This window comes from Euprymna scolopes, chromosome 2 (assembly GCF_053919585.1).
Source record: "Euprymna scolopes isolate OS-2025 chromosome 2, ASM5391958v1, whole genome shotgun sequence".
Taxonomy (NCBI): domain Eukaryota; kingdom Metazoa; phylum Mollusca; class Cephalopoda; order Sepiida; family Sepiolidae; genus Euprymna; species Euprymna scolopes.
Genome location: NC_136483.1, coordinates 119138198 through 119159801, shown reverse-complemented (window position 1 = coordinate 119159801; position 21604 = coordinate 119138198). Strand labels below are relative to the sequence as shown.

The 21604-nt window shown below is 32.5% G+C and overlaps 1 protein-coding gene across 5 annotated transcripts in view; it reads left to right on the top strand.

The window, feature by feature from the left end:
* Nucleotides 1-21604, top strand: part of LOC145294962 (uncharacterized) — a 95052-nt gene that overhangs the window by 70732 nt on the left and 2716 nt on the right. For 3 of the 5 annotated variants that reach the window (XM_080141426.1, XM_080141428.1, XM_080141425.1), the window contains 6 exons: nucleotides 4841-4903; nucleotides 5569-5659; nucleotides 6444-6536; nucleotides 12354-12400; nucleotides 14184-14311; nucleotides 18137-18216. In XM_080141426.1, the coding sequence (XP_079997552.1) occupies nucleotides 4841-4903; nucleotides 5569-5659; nucleotides 6444-6536; nucleotides 12354-12400; nucleotides 14184-14311; nucleotides 18137-18216 (502 nt within the window). Of the gene's footprint in view, nucleotides 1-4840; nucleotides 4904-5568; nucleotides 5660-6443; nucleotides 6537-12353; nucleotides 12401-14183; nucleotides 14312-18136; nucleotides 18217-21604 lie in introns of those variants that run through there. The other 2 variants (XM_080141427.1, XM_080141429.1) reach the window with 2 other exon arrangements.

Genomic DNA, 21604 nt, shown 5'->3' with positions numbered 1-21604 from the left:
AACATGTTAAAAAACACTTTGAAAAAGAGTTAAAAAACATATTTAATTTCAAAAGGAAACACTAAATAAGTGGATAGTCCTTAATCAGAAGCTCTCAGTATCAATGCTGGAGTCAGGAGTCCATCCTGAGCCCAACTCTCTTCCTAATCTACATTAATGATCTTCCAAATCACATCCTTACATCATTCGTAGATATTTATGCTGATTACACTACTATCTATGGTAGCACATCTAAGATCGTAAACGACCAAGTTCTCTCTGATTCTCTCTCCTCTGATCTTGAGCATGTGGTACAATGGGGAAAGGAGTGGCTGGTTACTTTTAATGCATGCTTTTATCTTTACATCATCAACGCTATGATCCCCATCTGGCATCAATTGAAATAAATGGCTCTCGTTTTGGGGAGGCCTCATGTTTTGACAAGCTTCTGGGCTTGACTTTTACTCCTGATCTTAAGTGGAACAAATACATTAAATCCGTTGCCAAAGCCGCTGGAAAAATGGTGGGATTCTTCTATCGATTCAGTAGATATCTCACTGCTGATGCAATTCTCTATCTATATAAGAGCCAAGTACGTGCAAGGATGGAGTACTGTTGCCACATCTGGGCAGGAGCTGCTAGAAAGGACTTATCTTGCCTTGATAGAGTTCAAAATAGATTTGTAGCCTCGTGAGGGATGTCCTTTCTCTTCCCTGCAACCTCTTTCTCACAGAAGAAATGTTGCGAGTTTGTCTCTGCTTTATCGTTATTTTCATGGCAAGTACTCGGTTGAACTCCAATCTATGGTCCCCTCTCGTCAAACTTTCACAAGAAACACCCATCTAGCAGAAATCACTATCAATAATTTCCCCCGCTCTTTATCTGTACCTAAACCTAAACGTAGATTCCATGAGCAAAGCTTCTTTATTAGAACTACACGCCTATGGAATTGTCTTCCGTTTTCCTGCTTTCCAGCTGATTACAATATGGTTGTCTTCAAGTCTAATGTAAACAAGTTTTTGATGAGCTGTTCCATATAAGTTAACAAATTTACCGAATTTTCATTACCAATGATTACTATATTGCCCAATTTCTACTGTACACTCTTTAACCCTTATCCTCGAGTGGCCTCAAGGCCTTGATAAGTGGTGATGCCCATATAAAAAAAATTCGCGGATTAAGGACTATCCACTTATTTAGTGTTTCCTTTTGAAATTAAATATGTTTTTTAACTCTTTTTCAAAGTGTTTTTTAACATGTTTTATTTTTTTGCTCTTATATATATATATATATATATATATATATATATATATATATATATATATATATATATATATATATATATATTTCTGCCTTTTGGATTTCTGCCTTTTGGATTACTTTGGATCATCTTCCAATTACGTGATTCCCTTGGATTTTACTTGTGGAAATGGAAACTTAACCAACTTTTTGGATTTTGATTTTTGGATTTTACCGTTATTGGATATTTTACCCTTCATCAGACTATCCATTCACGTGAGATCACCCTTTTCTTCACCCTATTCACTCTGCTTCACTATTTGTTATCAAGTAAGATCTATGACTTACTTGTAGTTTCATCAAATACTTTTGCAAGCAAAATCTGATCCCGCATTTTGCTAAATCCTACCCTCTGGTGAGAAGGAGAGTATTTCTTCGAAACTCTGTGGATTAAGGACTATCCACTTATTTTGTTCTTCCTTTTAAAAATTAAATATGTTTTTAACTCTTTTTCAAAGTGTTTTTAACATGTTTTATAAACTACTTGTTCGTCAAAAAAGAAAAAATGGATTGTAAGAGAAACAAACAAGAGTTGTCGCTGCTTTTCAAACAAAAACAAAAATCTGTTGCTAAATGTAGACCTATAAATAAATATTTTTGTTTTTATTTAAGTCCGAATTAAATAAAAACAAAAATAAATAAAAATGACACATAAGTATTTAATATCATTAGTCTCATCAAATAGTGTAAAGTATTTATCCTTATAATATTATGTTTGTTCTTTTCATCGTTAGTTTGTGTATTACACTTTGAAAAAAAAAAGCCAAATACAATTGTTGAATGCCAAACTGCTTCAGAAAAGGCCACATTTGTGAAATTTGGCTTTTAAAAGGCTAATCGGGAATCCCTGGACAAGAATATGAGAGAGACTATCCTCGTTTTCGCATATCATTAACATAATAATCTATGATCATTGTCGTAATGGTGTGAGAAAGGTACTTATAGTAATTTCGACAGGCAGCGATTCTTCATTGAAGAAAGAAATCGGTGAAACGCTTGTGTAAAAAGGGAACATTTTCTGAGAAAAGGTCCTGGACTGAAGAAGTAGGTTAAACGCTATCTCTTACGATGTGATTTTATTATTTATATTGAACTATGTAGCACAATATTATTTTTTCAGTATTTATCAGGACTTATTAATTTATCTTATTTTGGGCCAGTTCTATATTTTAAAAAATGATGGTCACTATTTTTTTAAATGTTAATAAACTCATATTTGTTACATGGTATTGTTTTTCTGTAAAAAAAAAAACAAACAAACCATTTTTTGCTTTATCTGGGAAAATATCAGCTTTATCAAAACATATTTGTTGATTAAATATATTTCTTATTCCATGGAATTTCCATAGGTTCTGCTAGTGTTTAATATTTCGCATTTTGAATTATGAAACACGATGAAATATTTAAATTTGAAAAAAAAAATTATATATCTGTAAAGTTGAGTTTTTTCTCACTTTTACATTGATATTAAAAAGCCTATTCATTCTATTAAAAATGAACTTCTTAGTATACTCAGTCATGGATATGTGAGCAACTACATGTATAATAACTAATTTGCATATTCCTTTGAAAAACCAGCATTAATTAATTACTTATTCATTTTTTAAGGTTCTTATAAGATGAGTGTTTTCATTTTACTATTACACTGAATTCTATTTATGCATAATTTCTACATTCTGCATAATTGTGTAGAATTTAAGATGGAAATGTTCTAGCACACAGATAATTTTGTATCTCTCTCTTTCTCTCTCTCTCTCTCTCTCTCTATCTATCTATCTATCTATCTATCTCTCTTTATATATATATATATATATATATATATATATATATATATATATATATAATTTTATTTTATTTTATTTTTTTCGTATATCCTCCTTCATCCATATCCTTATGATTCCATATTTTGCTATATTTATTCAATCCATATCTGGCAATTTTAATTCACTGTAATTCACTTACTTAATTTCTTAAAGACCTTTAATAGTCAATGAATTTAAATAGATAAATGCTTTTAAGTTGGACGTAACTAAACCTGCTTTGAGAAGACGCATCTTAGTTACTGCAAACAATGCCCCCCTCTCAATCTGCATAAACCTTTAACATGTCAAAACCCATATGACATATATGCAACATCTAAGCGCGACAGCACAGAGCCACGTGTTGAATTGCTTGCTTCTCTCCCTCTCCCCTTTAGTATTTATTCTTATCTCTATATTCCTTTCCCCCATCTCCGCTTCCCAAACTCTATCCTATGCCTCTTCTCTCTTTTTTTCATCTGCTCTCTCTCTCTCTCTCTCTCTCTCTCTCTCTCTCTCTCTCTCTCTCTCTCTCTCTACCCCTTTCATATATTCCTATCCGTGTCTGGTTGAACTGCTTAAACCCTCCTAACCCCTACCACTTTCTAATGTTTATTAAATCTTAAAACTTAAAATCGAAATTCTTCTTCCTCCTTTCATTACCTCTCTCTCTATCTCTCTCTCTTTTTCCCCTCTCTCTCCCTATATTCCTATCCATGTCTAGCTGAATTTCTTAAACTTCCTCTAACTCCTACAACTGTCAAATGTTTATTAAACCTTAAAACTTAACTGTTGTCGATCTCCTCCCCCTTTCTTCTTTTTCTCCCCGCCCCCTTTTTTCGTGCTACTTCTAATATCATTTTTCCAATCATAATCACCATTTCTGCAATGTCTGATGAAGTTACTGGATCGTTAATACGATTCGGTAACCGAAACATGTGTAACTAAGCAGATAAAACGGTAATAAAAAAATAAAACATATATTTGCTCTGAGCACTTTCTTCAGGTTTTTACTAATTACCATTTTTGATATATATATATATATATATATATATATATATATATATATATATATATATATATATATACACAACAAATTTGTGTGCATATGCAAAATTGTTGCTTTCAGTAATATTTTTTGTTTTCAACATTAAAATGAGATAGATAGATAGATAGATAGATAGATAGATAGATAGAAAATATTTCCTTGTGCTAGAACATTTTCATCTTAAATTCTACACAATTATGCAGAATGTTGAAACCAAATCACAACGTAATAATAGGAAAATAAACAAACATTTTACTTGTTTGAAATTTATCACAAATATATTTCGGAGGTAGACTCCATCTTCAGTGTGTTTTTTTTTGTTTGTTTTTTTTCTTTTTCTTCTTCCTTGTCATGTTGTAAATTTCGAGAAAGAAGTATGGTAAGAAAGAAGAAAAAGAGGAAAAAAAGAAACAAAATAACACACTGAAGATGGAATCTATTTCTGAAATATATTTGTGATAAATATTTGTTTATTTTCCTTATATTATGTTGTGATTTGTCTTTCAAGCGCACTTGATGCGTATTTTGTTTTATTCAAATTAAAACAACGTTTCTATTGAACTCTCATTATTGATGATATATATATATATATATATATATATATATATATATATATATATATATATATATATATAGTTAAAGATATTATTCACGGAAACGAGTAGTAGTAGAAGAAATGAAAGAATTAATTTTGCTAATGTCGTTTTATCTTTAGATATGTACAAGAACAGTTAGAGAAGAATGAAGAAAAGAAAGAAAAGCAAATCAAAAGTCTCAGGTAAGTTTCTTATGATTTTAATACTTTTTTTTTAATTATTTCTTTAAAAGTTAAATTAAAAAATAAGTGAGTTCGTGCTATAAATGTTTATTTGCTATGTTTATATATTTACTTATTTTACCAAACAAATTACAGTATGGTAATCAAAAAAAATTTTCTAGAAATATATTTGAAGTTTTAAGAGGGTTTTGTTCACAAAAATATGTGCACATAAAAAATTTGAGACTACTTCCTTTGTCTTCTCCAGACAATTTAACATGAATAAACTTTTAGATTTTATACAGATTTTCGAACCTTTCTTTTCACACACACACATACACATTGACATTTATACATAGAGAGAATTTCACTTGTGGCAACCACTTCTGATTGGTCCACTAATCACAGATCATTTTATATTTTTCTATTTTATAATTTGTCAACCAAGACCATAAGAGGAACCTTCACTCAAACCACAATATATATATATTGGTTGATTAATAGTTCCAGTATACACCTTTAATTTAGACAGGTCATCTGATTATTTGATAGTTACTTTTAACAGTTATAATTCGTTTAATAATGCAAATACTAGTGAAACATTATTATTTTTGTGTCACTTTTGATGGAAGGTGTACACCAGTAATAACACTAATCAATACACATTTTTTTATTGCAAAATTCAGAGAACATTTTGAGGAAAAATATAATCACATCAAAAACAAGATGGAATCCACAAAAAAAGAAAACTTGGATCTTCTTAAACAGCTAAATGAGGTAATTTCATTTTCATTTCTATTTTTGTACTTTGGTGCGTCTTAGTTTATCTCCCTTTCCATTCTTTTATATACTTTTTAATTTAGAGATATAGTAAGAGTAAGAGTTTGAGGAAAAATATTTGCTGTAAAAAATAAGTTATCCATTTCGCAGCAGTAAAAGCAGAGAGATGACGATGGCTAAATGCTTAATGACATGGACTGACAACATGCGTGTGCTAAGTTTAAATCCAGTTCATTTAGGGACATTGACAATATTCATGTGTTCCTTCCATAAGAATTTTAACTTGAAAGATATCGGAGAAACGAATGCCAACAATAATCATTTGATTCATTCGAAATGGATGAGTGATGCTCAACAACAATAACAGTAGCAAAAGTAATAACAAAAATTGAATCTATATTTTCATGTGACCACAGCAAATTTGTGTGCATATGCAAAAATTATTGCTTTCAGTAATATTTTATAGAAATCGTAAATAGAGACAAACAAGTTGTAGCAAATGATAACATTTTAATGTATGAAATTGAGTTGGTTGGATTTTCGAAGTTAAACCTAAATAGCAATATTCTGCCTAACGATTTTTTCCTTTTTATCCTTGCGCCATGTTTTTATATTATTTATTTCATTTTATTTTCTTTATGGAAATAATTATTCTGGCTAAGAATACTGTAAGAGTGGAGACATTTTCCCTTACTCACCTAAATATATTGAAATTAAAAAATGGCTCTTAAATTGCATGGTTTTGCAGTGTTCCTAAAATTCCAGGTTATTTTTTCCTCAGAGCCAAAAAATTCAAGATTGCATGAAAATAAAAGCAGAAGAAGATATCTTTGCACTTCAAGTGGAAATATCATGGTTGAAGTCACAAGTTCCTGTAAGTTTTATTTTTTGCTGAGAATAAAAAATATAGATAAAATTCACACTCAATCAATATTAGTATTAAAATAGATTTTTATTTCAGTGAACCTCGTCAGGAATTATCTAATTTTACATCAAATTAATCAGAAAAACAATTATATCTATCTATATACTGTTCAAGAAAAGAACTTAGACTTTTTAGAAAAGAAAAGAAAAAATGTCATATCTTGACCAATAATTGGCATATTCGCAAAATTCAGAAAGCATCTCTTAAATGATCTCTGACTGTAGAAGAACATTGAGCTTCGAACATGGTCACATGACTCAAATATATCCGAAAGAAGGCTGCATACTTTAGTTTGAAATAGCATTTACATTGGTCTGTCATGATTAAGTTTAAAATAGTGTTTTTAGATACATTTACAAATCTTTACAAAGGGTTTGTGTGCCCATTGATTGATTCATTTGTGTGTCACGTTTAAATTTGAAATGCTGTTTTCATCGCTAAATGTACTGTTTGAATGAAAAGCTTATTTGTGATCAGTTTTCTATGCTTAAATTTGAAATGGCATTTGAAAATGCAACTGTGCATTTCTATAAGATAACTGTAGAGAAAATTGTAATGAGTGCAAAAATGACTTGCCTAAAAACCCAATATGTTTGCGAATTTTGTAGAGTTCAGTTGTTGAATAAGAGAACAAAATCAAAATGTCAACATACATATTAGACGATCTTGGGTTGCATATAAGCAAACTGTTTTAAGAATGGAAGAGTTCGTTTTTTGTGTTATTTTTTTTTTAAAAAGGCTAGGTGAGCACATGTACTATGTTGAAGCGTGACATATTATTTGAAGCTGAGAGAACAGTGATGTGGTGCGAATTACAGTGAAAAGTAGTGCTGTCAATTTATTTATTTAGAACACAGAGACTCTTTATGAAAGGATAAAGCAGAAATATGGACACAATACTAAGATACTCTCTATAAAATCTTGGAAAAGATACCTGGACAATTGCTTTAAATCTTGGAAGAGATATCTGGACAATTGCTTTCTGGAAAATTACATGGGGGGGGGCATCAAAGAGCTCCACACTGTACTCCAAAATCTACACCCCAAAATCAACTTCACTCTAGCACAAAGCCCCAGATAACTACCTTTTATAGACATTCTAATAAACAGTAAAAACAACACTATTTAGCAGAAACCAACAGACACCCAACAATACCGCCACTTCAAAAGCCACCTCCCTCAAAACTGTCCAAAAATCCATATCCTACTCTCTGGTATGCAGAGACTGCACTATAGTCACAGACAAACACCTCCATTCGACCGAACTAAAAGAACTGCAAATAACCCTGCACAAAAGAGAATACCCACCACTACTAGTAAAGGTATTAAACTAGTAGAAAAAATTCCAGTAGACCAACTAAGAAATCTCAAAAAGCACAACAAAGAACAAATTATAGCATATGTCTCTACACACAATACAAACAACCCAGAACTATTTACAGAGATAACAAAAACCCTTATCCTCTTCAGTCAGAATGATAAACTAAACAACATATTTAAAACAACAAACATAATAAAAACAAACGCCAACCCAAAAACTTAAAGCATATTCTAACTTCCTCCAAACTCAATCAACACACTACAAAAGGGGTTACAAAATGCAATAAACAACAATGTGGAGTTTGTGACGTAATAATAGAAGGAAACACATACACATTCAAAAACCCAACACAAACATTCAGAATAAAAAAGACTTAAACTACGCCTCCAGAAATGTAGTGTATTTTTTTTTTTTTACATGGAGGTCACCACTTATCAAGGCCCAGAAGCCACTCGGGGATAAGTGTTATTGTGTGTACAGTAATCAATGGGATAATATTGTAGTAATAGTTAGTATTGGAGATTTGATGAAGTGTCATTACTTAAGGGGGCGGTTCATCAGGAATTTGTTTGTGTTGGACTTGAAGACATCCAAGTTGAAGTCGGGAGAGAAACAGGCAAGCAGCAGAGAGTTCCACAGGCGGTTCTAAGAAAGAAGCTTTGTTCATGGAATCTACGTTTTGATTTGGGCACGGATAAAGAGTGGGGAAAATTATTGACAGTGGTTTCAACTAGTCGGGTGTTTTTCATGAAAGATTGACAGGGGGGGACCAGAGAATGGAGCTCAGACGAGCACTTGCCATGGAAATAATGATAAAACAGAGACAGGCTCGCAACGTCTCTTCTGTGGGAGAGAGGTTGCAGGGAAGAGAAAAGGACATCCCCCACCAAGCCACAAAGTTTACTTTGTACTCTGTCAAGGCAGGATAGGCTGTTTTTAGCAGCTCCTGCCCAGATGTGGCAGCAGTACTCCATCCTTGGACGTACTTGGCTTTTATATAGATAGAGAATTGCATCATTAGTGAGATATCTTCTGGGGCGGTTGAAGGATCCCACCATTTTCCCAGCGACCTTGGCCACTAAGATGCACAGCATGCAACAAATCTTACATAGGCGCCACCAAAAACCTCAGCAATAGAGTGGCCTTAAATAGAGCAGCATTAAAATTGCAGAAAACAGACATCTCTATGTTTCAAACACGTACATACATGTAGCAGAAATAACTTCAAAATAATGTCAATTTTCCAAACAGACAATTACTTTTACTTACTTACACAGGAAAAAAAATTTCATAAGATTCACTCCTGAATTGAACAAAGCTTAATATCGACACACAAACAAATGAAATGCAAAACACACTTGATCAGTAGAGGAGAAATCCTCCATGACTGAGACAATTCTTATTCTTATTCTTGTACCTATTCAGAGTGCCCCCTTCTAAAACCAATCCTATGTCTTACCCTGCCCACATGGAGAGATAAATAAATAGGAACACTAAGAAATACCCTATGTTTATTCACAAATTTCACTTCTTTATATCGACAAACATAATTATCAAATTATAAATATTATGAATATCTCAACAGACTAAGACTAAAACGAGAATTACAATAGAAAGGAATTAAAATCTAAAAATCAAAATTGAATGACAACCCAACTATTAAAAAACGAATTCTAGACAAAGCTTACTCAAGCTATAAGGCAGAACACATATTCTACAAACCAATACAGACATTCACACACCCTCCTCACACACGAACACACGCACACAGGCACACTTATATGACCAAGCACCAATGCAAGTAAGAAGTAAAATAAATAAAGAAAAGTAAAAAAAATAAAAAGAAAAAAACAACAAGATTTAGTGACCATGTATTGACCACCAAGAAACAAGGGAAGAGGAGAAATATTCTCATGATAATATTTAGAAACATTTACAAATCTTTCCACCTCTTGGAAGCATCTCCTATCACCAAAATGGTCAGCAAAAACGCTATTCTACATTTTAAACATTTTAAATATTTTACATTCTGAATATTTTACAAACGTTCTGAAGAGTACATCTGAAATACGTTAAGACTATTTCAAAAAATTATTTCAATGACTAAAAAAATTATATATATATATATATATACTAGCATTTCAGCCCGGCGTTGCCCGGGTGTTTGGAGGTGGTAGTAGGAAGGTAGGCTCGAACCCGTACTATGAAGGAGGAAAAGAACTGGGAAAAAACCTGATGTCTTTGCTGTTACGACCACCGCCAAATCGGAAGTGACTTAGGTTTAAATTAAGGCTAGGCAATCGAAAAGAGGGAATGGCTTTCGAAAATATCGGCGAAAAAAGCGACCTCTCCCTGTAGAAAAGTGCCCAGTTGAGGCTGAAGAAATTTATGTTTTTAGCCAATTTTTTGGTATTTGTCGTCTGAAGAGTTGAGCTTTCAAACAATACTGATCTTGTGAAAATCCTTCGCCTCTGTCAAAAGTTTTAGGCAGACATGCAAACAGACATACATACATTTATATATTAGTAGCTCAAATTTTCGACCCAAACCGATTAAAAAGCTTGCCCTATCTTTGAATACCCTTTATGTCAAATTTCAAATGTTTAGATCAGAAATTGTCTGATTAATTTGGTAGAGACCGCAGAAGTCAATATTTTTTTAAATTTGACCCCTATTATCATTTATTGTTTTGGGCTCAAATCAAGTTATTAAGTTAGATCCATGTCCAAAGAACCTATATCTAAAATTTCAATTGTTTATACCCAAAATTGTCGGAGGAGTTTGGTAGAGTTCTCAAAGGTCAAATCGTTGAACTTTGACTCCTTAACAGCCAAATTTCTGGCCGAAAACAGATTACGCTGATTTTGCTAGATCTCAATACCCTGTATATCAAATTTCGAGTCTGTAGACTAAAAATTGACAGAGTTATTGCGTAGGGAAATGTACACAGACAGACAGACAGACAGACACACACACACAGATAGACACATAGACACTTCACACATAGATATATAGATAGACTAGTATTTCAGCCCGGCGTTGCCCGCGTGTTTGGATGTGTATGTTGAGCAAAAAAAAAAAAAGCGGTGAATTTTTTTAACTTTGACCCCTATTATGACCGCTTAACATTTATTGTTTTGGGCTCAAATCAAGTTATTAAGTTAGATCCATGCCCAAGGAACCTATATCTAAAAGTTCAAGTGTTTAGACCGAAAATTGTCGGAGGAGTTTGGTAGAGTTCTCAAAGGTCAAATCGTTGAACTTTGACCCCTTAACAGCCAAATTTCAGGCCAAAAATGGATTGCAAAGATTTTTCCAAATCTCAGTACCCTGTATATCAAATTTCGAGTCTGTAGACTAAAAATTGACAGAGTTATTCCATAGGGAAATGTACACATACAGACAGACACACAGACACTTTCACTTTTATTGATATATAGATAGATAGACTAATAGATTAAACAAAAATATATACGTATACATAAATATATATGGAAACAATTTTTTGTTTACTCTAAAGATTTTACACAAATATTATACAAGTATAAATCATGCAGAATATCTGCATGAATATAATTACACATAATAGTTAACTCTAGATGATCATCCCATAAGAAAACCGAAAAAACTAATAGGGAATTAATTAAAATGAATCTTTAAAAGAATATGCAAATTAGCTAGATCTTTTGCTAGTGAATGCAATTCCACAACCCATATATAAGAAAATTGTATTTTCTTTTTAAATAAATAGAAAATAGGGTATTATTTTTGATCCCAATAGAGTGCCCCTTTTCCCTTTTTTTCGGGGAGCTCATTTAACCCCACATTAAAAACGACCTCGTGTCACATTTTGCTTTGGTTGGAAAGCAAATAAATAATAGAAAATAGGGTTTTTAATATGAATATCAATGCACACAAAAGAAAAACGAATTTATAGGAGTATATATATATATATATATATATATATATATATATATATATATATATATAGCATAACTATAAATAAAACTGTAAATCATAAATTTGCATGCACAAATTTATTTTTCGACAGAATGCCTCCAATAAAAAAGGGACGGAGAAATATCCTTATTCTGCGGAGTTTCAAAGAATGTAATGTTCTTCTTGTCAGAGGATAGAAATTGTCTAGCAGATTATATATAGCGCAGAGCTAGAATCTGCTGGTTTCAGCACTTTCTGACACTACATTTTATGATGTTGGTCATAAAATATATAATTATGCTTGTAAAATAATGTTTGCATATAGTGTTTGTGTAACTTACTTGGTTGGGATAATAGAAGCATTAATATGTTCATTGGACTGAAGCTTACTTTTACATTTACCAAATAAACTTCCCCTGTGCTTTTAAAAATCTTTTAAATTATGTATTTTATGGGTATTTTTCATTAACATTGGATATATTTTTTTTAAATTTCATATCATTTAGCGGTCAACTCTCGAAATGTCAACCCCGATAATAAAGAACCCATTGCTGTAAGTAATGCAATTTACAAATACTCTTTTCCTTTTTTGATATAAGTATCAAAACATATATTTCTGAATACATATCTGTTACTCAATGTAAACATTTACTTAGCCTTTTTCACAAATGAGTTTTTTACTAGGTTCTCTCTACTCTATCGTTATTTCCATGAAAGCTGATCGACTGTGCTCTAATCTTTGGTTCTTCCTTCTAAGGCTTTCACACTGAAAACTTATTTTTGTACTACTATGAAATATGACTTTCTTTTCTTCCTTTAAGTATCAAGATGAATTTTCATGAGCTTCTTTAAAAGGGCTTTTCCCTTGCAGAACACATAACCATGAGACTGCTTCTCTGCAGATTACAACAATTAAATTTTAATTCCAACTTTTGATTGTTCCTCATCTTTTGACTAACACTCTTTCTGTTACATTAATCTGAAGTGGCTTGTGACTCAGCAATAAAAAAAATATTATAGGTTTATCCAGTTTATATTGGGCATGGGGCCAGCACCCTCACCCCGCAAAAAAGAATTCCTCACTACAAAAACATCTACAAAGTTGTAGATGGCTTATGCCCCTCCAGGGGCTTAAGGCTATGGATTTGTTATAGTGCATGCAATTCATATGAAATAAATTGAATTAATTTGTCTTTCTCTTGTTTTAAAAGCTAAAATTAAGAGTTCTGGAAGCTTGGTCTGAGAATATTTCTAAAACTCTGATGTGGATAGAAGTGGCTACCAACATGACTATGAAAAACCTAGCTCAAATCTATTGTGTTCACTCAGTCTATCTCCTCCTCCTCCTCATCATCATCATCATCATCGTTTTACATACTATCATATATTGGACACCTTTTAGAAACTGACTTCCAAACTAATCTATTTCTGCCTAGACCATTATCGATCTCTCTTTCCCTACATTTCCCTTAGTCTGCCCTTTTAAGTCTCCTGTTCTGCATACATATCCATTTAAAATGTAATATAAAAATAGTATTTTCAGTGTTCAATTCAAAGATTGTATGAACACATCTTAAGAGTGCATTAAAATCAAATAAAATTCAAATCAATAAAAATGAATGTCACTTTTGAAATGTGTTTATTTAAAATTGTACTGCTTTAGTCGTTGGCATGACAGAATGTGATTTTGGAATAATTCATTTTAAAATGTGTTTTACCTTAGTGATAATCATTACCTTTGGTAATTGGACGATCTTATTTTTCTTAGGTGTGTGAAAGGTGATAATGTACATATGAACATGAAATGCTTTTCTTATTTTGTGTTTGTTGAGGATTCATTCGATATCTCAGACATTCAAACTACAACTTTTACGATTCTGACGGTTCCTTTTAAGTGCAATTGTTTGTATCTTTCTTGCACTTGGTTTACTGGGTATATTCGCCAAGTAGTTTATGAAATTCTTTTTTATGACTCCGATGGCTATTATAATTATTGGAATCATGATTATCTTCTTAAGATTTCCATTTCGTTTCATGTTGGACATAAATTAATTTGGTATTTTGTTATCTTCTCCATCTTAACTTTGTTTAACCCAGCATCATTGGGACACTAACTTCTATTAAGGTTGCTACTTAATCCCTCTTGCCCCATACCACTATCTCAGGTTTAATAGCTCCGTTTTCTTGGTACGTAACTGTAGGAATCGCATAATCATAGTGGATAGTATATGTTCCCAGGACTTGCTGCTACATATAATCGGATAGACCTCAAAAATGTTCTGGCAAGTAACTTTTATTCAAAATATTAAAGCAGAGAAATTTCTTTCGTTTTTAAGCTATAAAAATGAAGATGTGAAAAGACAAGTTTCCAAATCAAAATCAACTTATTCGGAAAACAAAAGATCTGTTGTGAAACAATTCTTCACGGATTATCAAAAGAAGATAAAATCAAGCATGATTCCAAGTAAGTATTTTATTATAATGGATAGTTTGTTTTTTTTAATTTGTAGGAGAGAAAAATTAAATTAAAAAAAAACAACTAGTGTTTCAGCAAAGGCATTCTGGGCCCATAATCTGTTAAAATTGACAGAGAAAATTTGGTTCTAATAAATAATAGCATATGTGATTTCAATTATACAAAAGACAAAGCATAGACAATAATGAATGTACAGAAAACAAAGTATTCGCAACAATTACGTTATAGCAAAAAAATAGTCCCTTTCTGAATTCAAACAAAAATAAACCAATACAATTTTTTTTTTTTACACAGGCATCACCACATTATCAAGGCCAAGAGGCCACTCGAGGATAAGGGTTAAAGAGTGTACAGCAGAAATTGGACAATATAGTAATCATTAGTAATGAAAATTCGGTAAATTTGTTAACTTATATGGAACAGCTCATCAAGAACTTATTTACATTAGACTTGAAGACAACCATATTGTACCTATTTACTATGCCTCCCCATGGGATAGAGTTAGACACCAGAGTCGTTTTTTAACGTAGAGAAAAGGTACAAAAATAAAAATTGTCTCAGTCGTGAAGGATTTCTCCTCCACCGAAAGAGAACAAGAAATAGAAGTGCAGCATCTGAAGAACAGATACTACACTTTGATCTTGTCCCGAAGGCCAAGAAAAAATACAAGACAACCATATTGTAGTCAGCCGGAAAGCAGGAAAACGGAAAACAATTTCACAGGCGTGCAGTTCTAAGAAAGAAGCTTTGCTCATGGAATCTACGTTTAGGTTTTATTGTAGTCAGCCGGAAAGCAGGAAAACGGAAGACAATTTCACAGGCGTGCAGTTCTAAGAAAGAAGCTTTGCTCATGGAATCTACGTTTAGGTTTAGGCACAGATAAAGAGTTGGTGGAATTATTGATAGTGTTTTCAGCTAGACGAGTGTTTCTTGTGAAAGTTTGGCGAGGGGGGACCATAGACTGAAGCTCAGTCACACACTTTCCATGAAAATAATGATAAATCAGAGACAAACTAGCAACATCACTTCTGTGAGATAGAGGTTGCAGGGAAGAGAAAAGGACATCTCTTACGAGGCTACAAAGTCTATTTTGAACTCTATCAAGGCAGGACAAGTCCTTTCTAGCAGCTCCTGCCCAGATGTGGCAACAGTATTCCATCCTTGGACGTACCTGGCTCTTATATAGATAGAGAATTGCATCAGCAGTGAGATATCTACTGGATCGATAGAAAGATCCCACCATTTTTCCAGCAGCCTTGGCAACAGATTTGATGTACATGTTCCATTTAAGATCAGGAGTAACGGTCAAGCCCAGAAGCTTGTCAAAACTTGAGGCCTCCTGAAGACGAGAGCCATTCATTTCATTGATTCCAGATGTGGATCAGAATCTTGATGATGTAAAGAGAATAAATGGTAATAAATCCAAGTAGTCTTGGTGTTTAGTCTTAGCTCAATAGTTAATAAGTAAAAAGTAATTTTAGTTATTTATACAATTCTCTTTTTATACAGAACTAGAAGAATAAGTTAATTCCTAGAACATTCTTGTATCATTTTTATGTCCCCTTATAGTGATTAAAATCAAGATATGATGTTACTAAACCTTATATCTAGAATCCTTATTCTAATTTTGATTAAAATACATCACATGGTTTTGAATCTGGAAAATATCTAAAGTTTCAATCTTAACCGTAAAGATTATTAAGAAGAAATTGAAATTAATTGAAGTATAATGACTATAGATCAAATTTAATGCAAATCTGAAATATTTGAATTTTCAAATGCAAGATGTTATCTATATTGTTTCTTAAAACCCTTTATATTCCAAAGAAACTGAATTTTAAAGGAATATTTATTAATTGATGCCTAATACCTACTGTTAAAATTTCACAAAAATAGGAGATATCTTTTGTATAAACTAAATTAAACTAAATGCAGGCCACATTCGAACTCTTTACGCTTAGTAGCTGTGTTTCAAAATAAATTAGTTTATGAGTGAATCCTGTACATGCAAATATATGAACACATATGCATACCTAACTTTATATAGATAGACATAAATCCCACAATTTGTCACATTTGAGTAAGTCTATAAACATCCGACCAAGTTTGCAGTCATGTATACAATTATAACATTTTACAGATATTTATTGTTGATCCGTAACTGAAACTTGCTTTTTTTAAGATATTAAACCGTATTCTCAAAGGTTTATTTTTCTCAGTGGGTTGAAGGTGTACAAACTGATTTAGGTCTGCATTGCAACCATCTATGTGGAATGAAGCTTTGGTTGCATAAATATGTTACACACATCTTAATAGAAGGTACTTGACACAAAGACAAACTGAAGAGGATTTGGAATGACCGAGTCAAAGATAACCTGGAGCAATGGTGATTCAAAACCAATGCAAATGATAATATTTAATGAAAAAAGTCATTTAAATCTACCATGACCAATATGCATGTCACATCTGATGGGAAAAGAGCATGTTGAAAAAGATTAAGAATTATTGTTGTATTTTATTATTTGCAGTTTGAGATTTCAATCTGAGATTTCATTTTCTATCATTAATGTCCTACAGAGTATCTGCATTCTTTTTCATATTGTATGAGACAGCGACAACACATTACAAATAGGCAACCAAACACAGACTTCTAACTGTATTTGATAAACATAGACAAGACACTCGTCTAGCTGTAAACACTATCAATAATTCCCCCACTCTTTATCTGTGCCTAAACCTAAACGTAGATTCCATGAACAAAGCTTCTTTCTTAGAACTGCACACCTGTGGAATTGTCTTCCGTTTTCCTGCTTTCCGGCTGACTACAATATGGTTGTCTTCAAGTCTAACGTAAATAAGTTCTTGATGAGCCGTTCCATATAAGTTATCAAATTTACCAAATTTTCATTACTAATGATTACTATATTGTCCAATTTCTACTGTACACTCTTTAACCCTTATCCTTGAGTGGCCTCTTGGCCTTGATAATGTGGTGATGCCTATGTAAAAAAAACAAAAAACAAAAAAACATAGACAAGATATCAAAACCAAAAATGCAAGAAGAAACGAAACATAAACAGATTTCTAACTGTATGAGATAAACACAGATGAGCCAAAGAGATCAAACATGCGACAAATCCAGTTAATGGATTCAACACAAGACACCTTCCATATGGAATTCCACTGAATAATCAACAACCCTGGTAACTCTAGACTACTGTTGAATAAAAATAACAAACTTATTCATTATCGTCACAGTATTGAGACTTTTGTGAAATCAATTGAAGTAATATGAATTAAATCTCAAGAGATAAAATTAAATCAAAGTTATGATACATCAAAAAGGTAAAGGAGAATTTGCTAAGAGTTAATAGGCAAAAAATGGATATCAGAAAATTTTCATGGCCCTGAACATTTGCTCGCCTAGCTCCCGAGATCTCAATTTTTTTTGGATTTTTTTTACAGCATAGTTCAAAAAAGTTATTGAGCAACCTTATGAAACTTACAAAGACCACCTGATCGTAGCATGTAGATGATTCATACTTCACATAAAAGCTGTTACAAAAGCTGAAGGAGACACTGCGTTTATTTTTATCTTCGAAAAAGTAAAAAGGCATTATTATCTGTTTTTAAGAGTCATGTTTGTGTATGTATACATCTGTTCCCAAATGCGTTACACAATGCAGATAAAATTTCATGGTTTGTGAGAAGCATGATGTGTAAAGTTACATTGGCAGATGTTGCATTTTATTTATGGAGATAAATTACAGCTGTGACAGTTTGAACATTCAATAATATTTTGATTTCTTTCAGAGGCTATGATTTTGGGAGATGAACTTGAAAAGGTAAACTCTCAGATACAAATCTACGTTGAGGATGTCAAGAAATCTGAGGTGAGTATTCTTATATATAACTGGGAGAATACTCATCCTGGGACGACTAACAAAACAGTATTGCATTATTTTTATGTCGTTTTGTATAGATTGAAATCAAGATATAATGCTAGTGAACCTTATTTCAAGTTTGATCAAAATCTATTACATGATTTTGATTCTGGAAAATGTCTAAACTTTGCTTAATTCCATCTTTCTAGCTATATCAATGTTTGTTATTCTTATCGTTAGTATATCTTAATATATATTTTCTTCATTTTCAATCTAAATGTTCTTAAGCCAGCTTTTATTTATATTGGATATTTTTATAATATTGGCCCTTCTCCTCTTCCGATTAGAATCATTTAGCTTCGAAATGCCATGGCCTAAAGAGTTTTTTTCTTTTATTCTTTCTTTATTGATCTTATGATATAATAAGGTTATGTGTAACTTTTATTCCTCATTTTTTATTTAATATATTAAATTGCTCCTCTTAACAGTGTTGAGCTTTATCTATCTTAATACGTTTGCTTTGTTAAAGATATATTCTTTGCTAGCTTCATTTTATTTTATATGTAGTTATTTTATTGTGAAAAATGTCTCGTTGCACCCCTAATATTTATATCCACGGGTCAATCAATAAATAAGGGATTTTTCTATTTCATAAATCTAAATTGAATTGTTTTAAATTGGTTTATAATTTTGTAGCGTGGTTAACACTCGGCACTGCTTAGTAACAAAATCGAAAGTTAATTTTTTTAAAAGCTTTGGTACATGTGAGAGATATAGATATAATTTTGTCTTTCTTCACGCCTCTCTCTTCCATCAACCAATCAGATTACATCAAGACATTACCAGCAACAACGTGTAGCCATTAACTGTTACACAAACTTTTACACTCGCTCACCTTTAGGCTTGGCCTCACACCATCTCTATCAGGCAACGTTTCAACTCACAATGACAAACAACCTCAGCACTGACACCTATCTGATGACGAGCATTAGCACTTATTCATAACGATTAACAACAGCAGCATCTCTACTAACAGCAACAACAGTTCAAACATCAGGACCAACACTAGCAGCAGCGATTATCTAAATAGCAACAGCCATAGCAAAATTAAAAACCTTTGTGACATCACATTAATGCTCGGAAAAATCATTATCATCATACACTGCGACAAGACTGCAAGCAGTGTTCCATACTGCATCACCACCACCACCACCACCACCACCACCACCACCACCACCACCACCACCACCATCATCATCATCATCATCATCATCATCATCATCATCATCAGCAGCAGCAGCAGCAACACCACCACCACCACCACCACCACCACCACACACGGTGGCCGCCTTTCTTCTAACAATTTACTGAGTTATGAAACACGAGTAAAGAGACATGTTTATTTCACCCAAATAAAAACATTCTTTTTTCTTAAATCTTTGTGTTGCTATCATGCTCTCATGACGACGAGTGGAAATCATCACATTAGAAAGAGCTGCCACCTTCTCCTTAAAGTTCAGATCTGGTTCTCTCTCTGATTTCCACCTGTTTATTCCTCTCAAAGCATTTTTGTGTGGAACAAACTTTGAACATGGAACAAGTGATGATGAAGTGATGAAGACCATGAAAAATGGTTAAAAACTCAGTCAATCTTGTGGGAATAGAAACAGGGTTGCAGAGTCGGAGTCGGTGTTGGAGGAAGTCGGAGGTTTTAGTTGGAGTCGGAGTCGGATTTCTAAAAGTACTAGGAGTCGGAGTCGAAGTTGGAGTCGGAATTTTTTTTATCCAACTCTGACTCCTTAAGTCAAAAAAAAAAATTTATTTTTAAATGGTTTTCCTGTTTGGTTTTACCAGTTGCACAATTTAGCAGTTTTTGCAATGTCTTGTTCTTATTTTTTGAGATATATCATATTTTGTACTGTCCTGCAATGCTTCTACTTCATCAAGATATTTCGGTTTATCGGATCACTGCAAATCTTGTCTGGACAGATTTTTTCGCTTTGGTTGTGACGTCACACATGATCAATGAAAATTCTGTCTTTGAGTGATGTGGATAACAATCAGATTGTAATCCGAAAGTTATCCAGTTCCTGAATGGAATTTGGCAATTTGATTAGTCCAGGATCGATCCGAAATTACAATCTTATCCAAAAAAATGGGCATAAATCAATTTGTGCTGCCACCATGTGACAACATTGTATATGACTAACTAATCTAAACAAAAATAGCTGATTATGGCTGAAACAGTGTATCCCAGTGATTTTTCTTTTCCTTCATTTTCAGTAGTTTATCACATTTTTCGTTAATAAAAATATGCTAGATTATGATAAAGCTACTTCAGAATATGAAAATCATACATTTATCAAATTTAGTGGTTTGAAATAACGAAATTGAAAACAAGGGTTACTAATGAATATAATAAACCTACAAGTGAACCAATGAAAAATAGGAATCAGAGTAAAGAAATTTACGAAGCATTTTAATCTAATTAAAAACTCATTATGTTATAAAGGCAATTGCAAATTAGACCTAAGTGTATCAGATATTTATGCATTAACCCAAAACCATAATAGTAAAAAAAAAAAATATCTTGGCCAAATCTTGTACATTGTGTAATGTGACTTTGGTAAAGACAAATAGTGATATACTGGTTAGGGTAGGTCAATGTTGGAATAGTAACAGAGCTAGGGTGGAGAGTTGCAAATTACCAGAAAAAAGTGACCACATAATATATTTTTCCCTTTAATATTGTCAATGTTTGAGGAAATGACTTTAAATTGTGAAATAATTTATGATACTGCTAAGATAATGGTATTATCGAACAATGTCAGCCTGTAAAATTAGACAAGGTATGACTGCCAGCAGATACATCTTTTCATAGAATAGACGGACTTTGGTATTTTGGCCCTTTGCATCTCACAATGCCAAATAGATCCTAGCTAAAATCTGTCTCCATAAAATAGGTCCCAAAGATAAGGTAAAAAGGTTAGGAAAAATACTAGTCTAGCTAGAGTAATAGCGTAATGATGGCAATAAACATATATAAGATAATTAGTACTTGTTTTATGCTCTATATAACTTGCAAATTAAAGTAAGGTAGATAGCCATGCACTCAAGTAGTGATTCGGACCTAGGCGAAAGGGATATTATGAAACAGATGCCAATTTAGCGGTTTTCTGCTAGATCTGGAAATTTCGTTTGCAATCTAGCAAGGAAAATTTTGATCTAGTGGCTAGCGGGTTTTTTCTAGAAAATCTGGAGATATTTGGCATCCACACACCCACAATTTTAAATGACAAAATAAAGAAAAGCGCTTGAAAACACTTTAAAACATAAACTAATTCATGTAGGTAGAAAAGTAGCATTTATTGCCTTTGGTAACAATAATTTATTGACT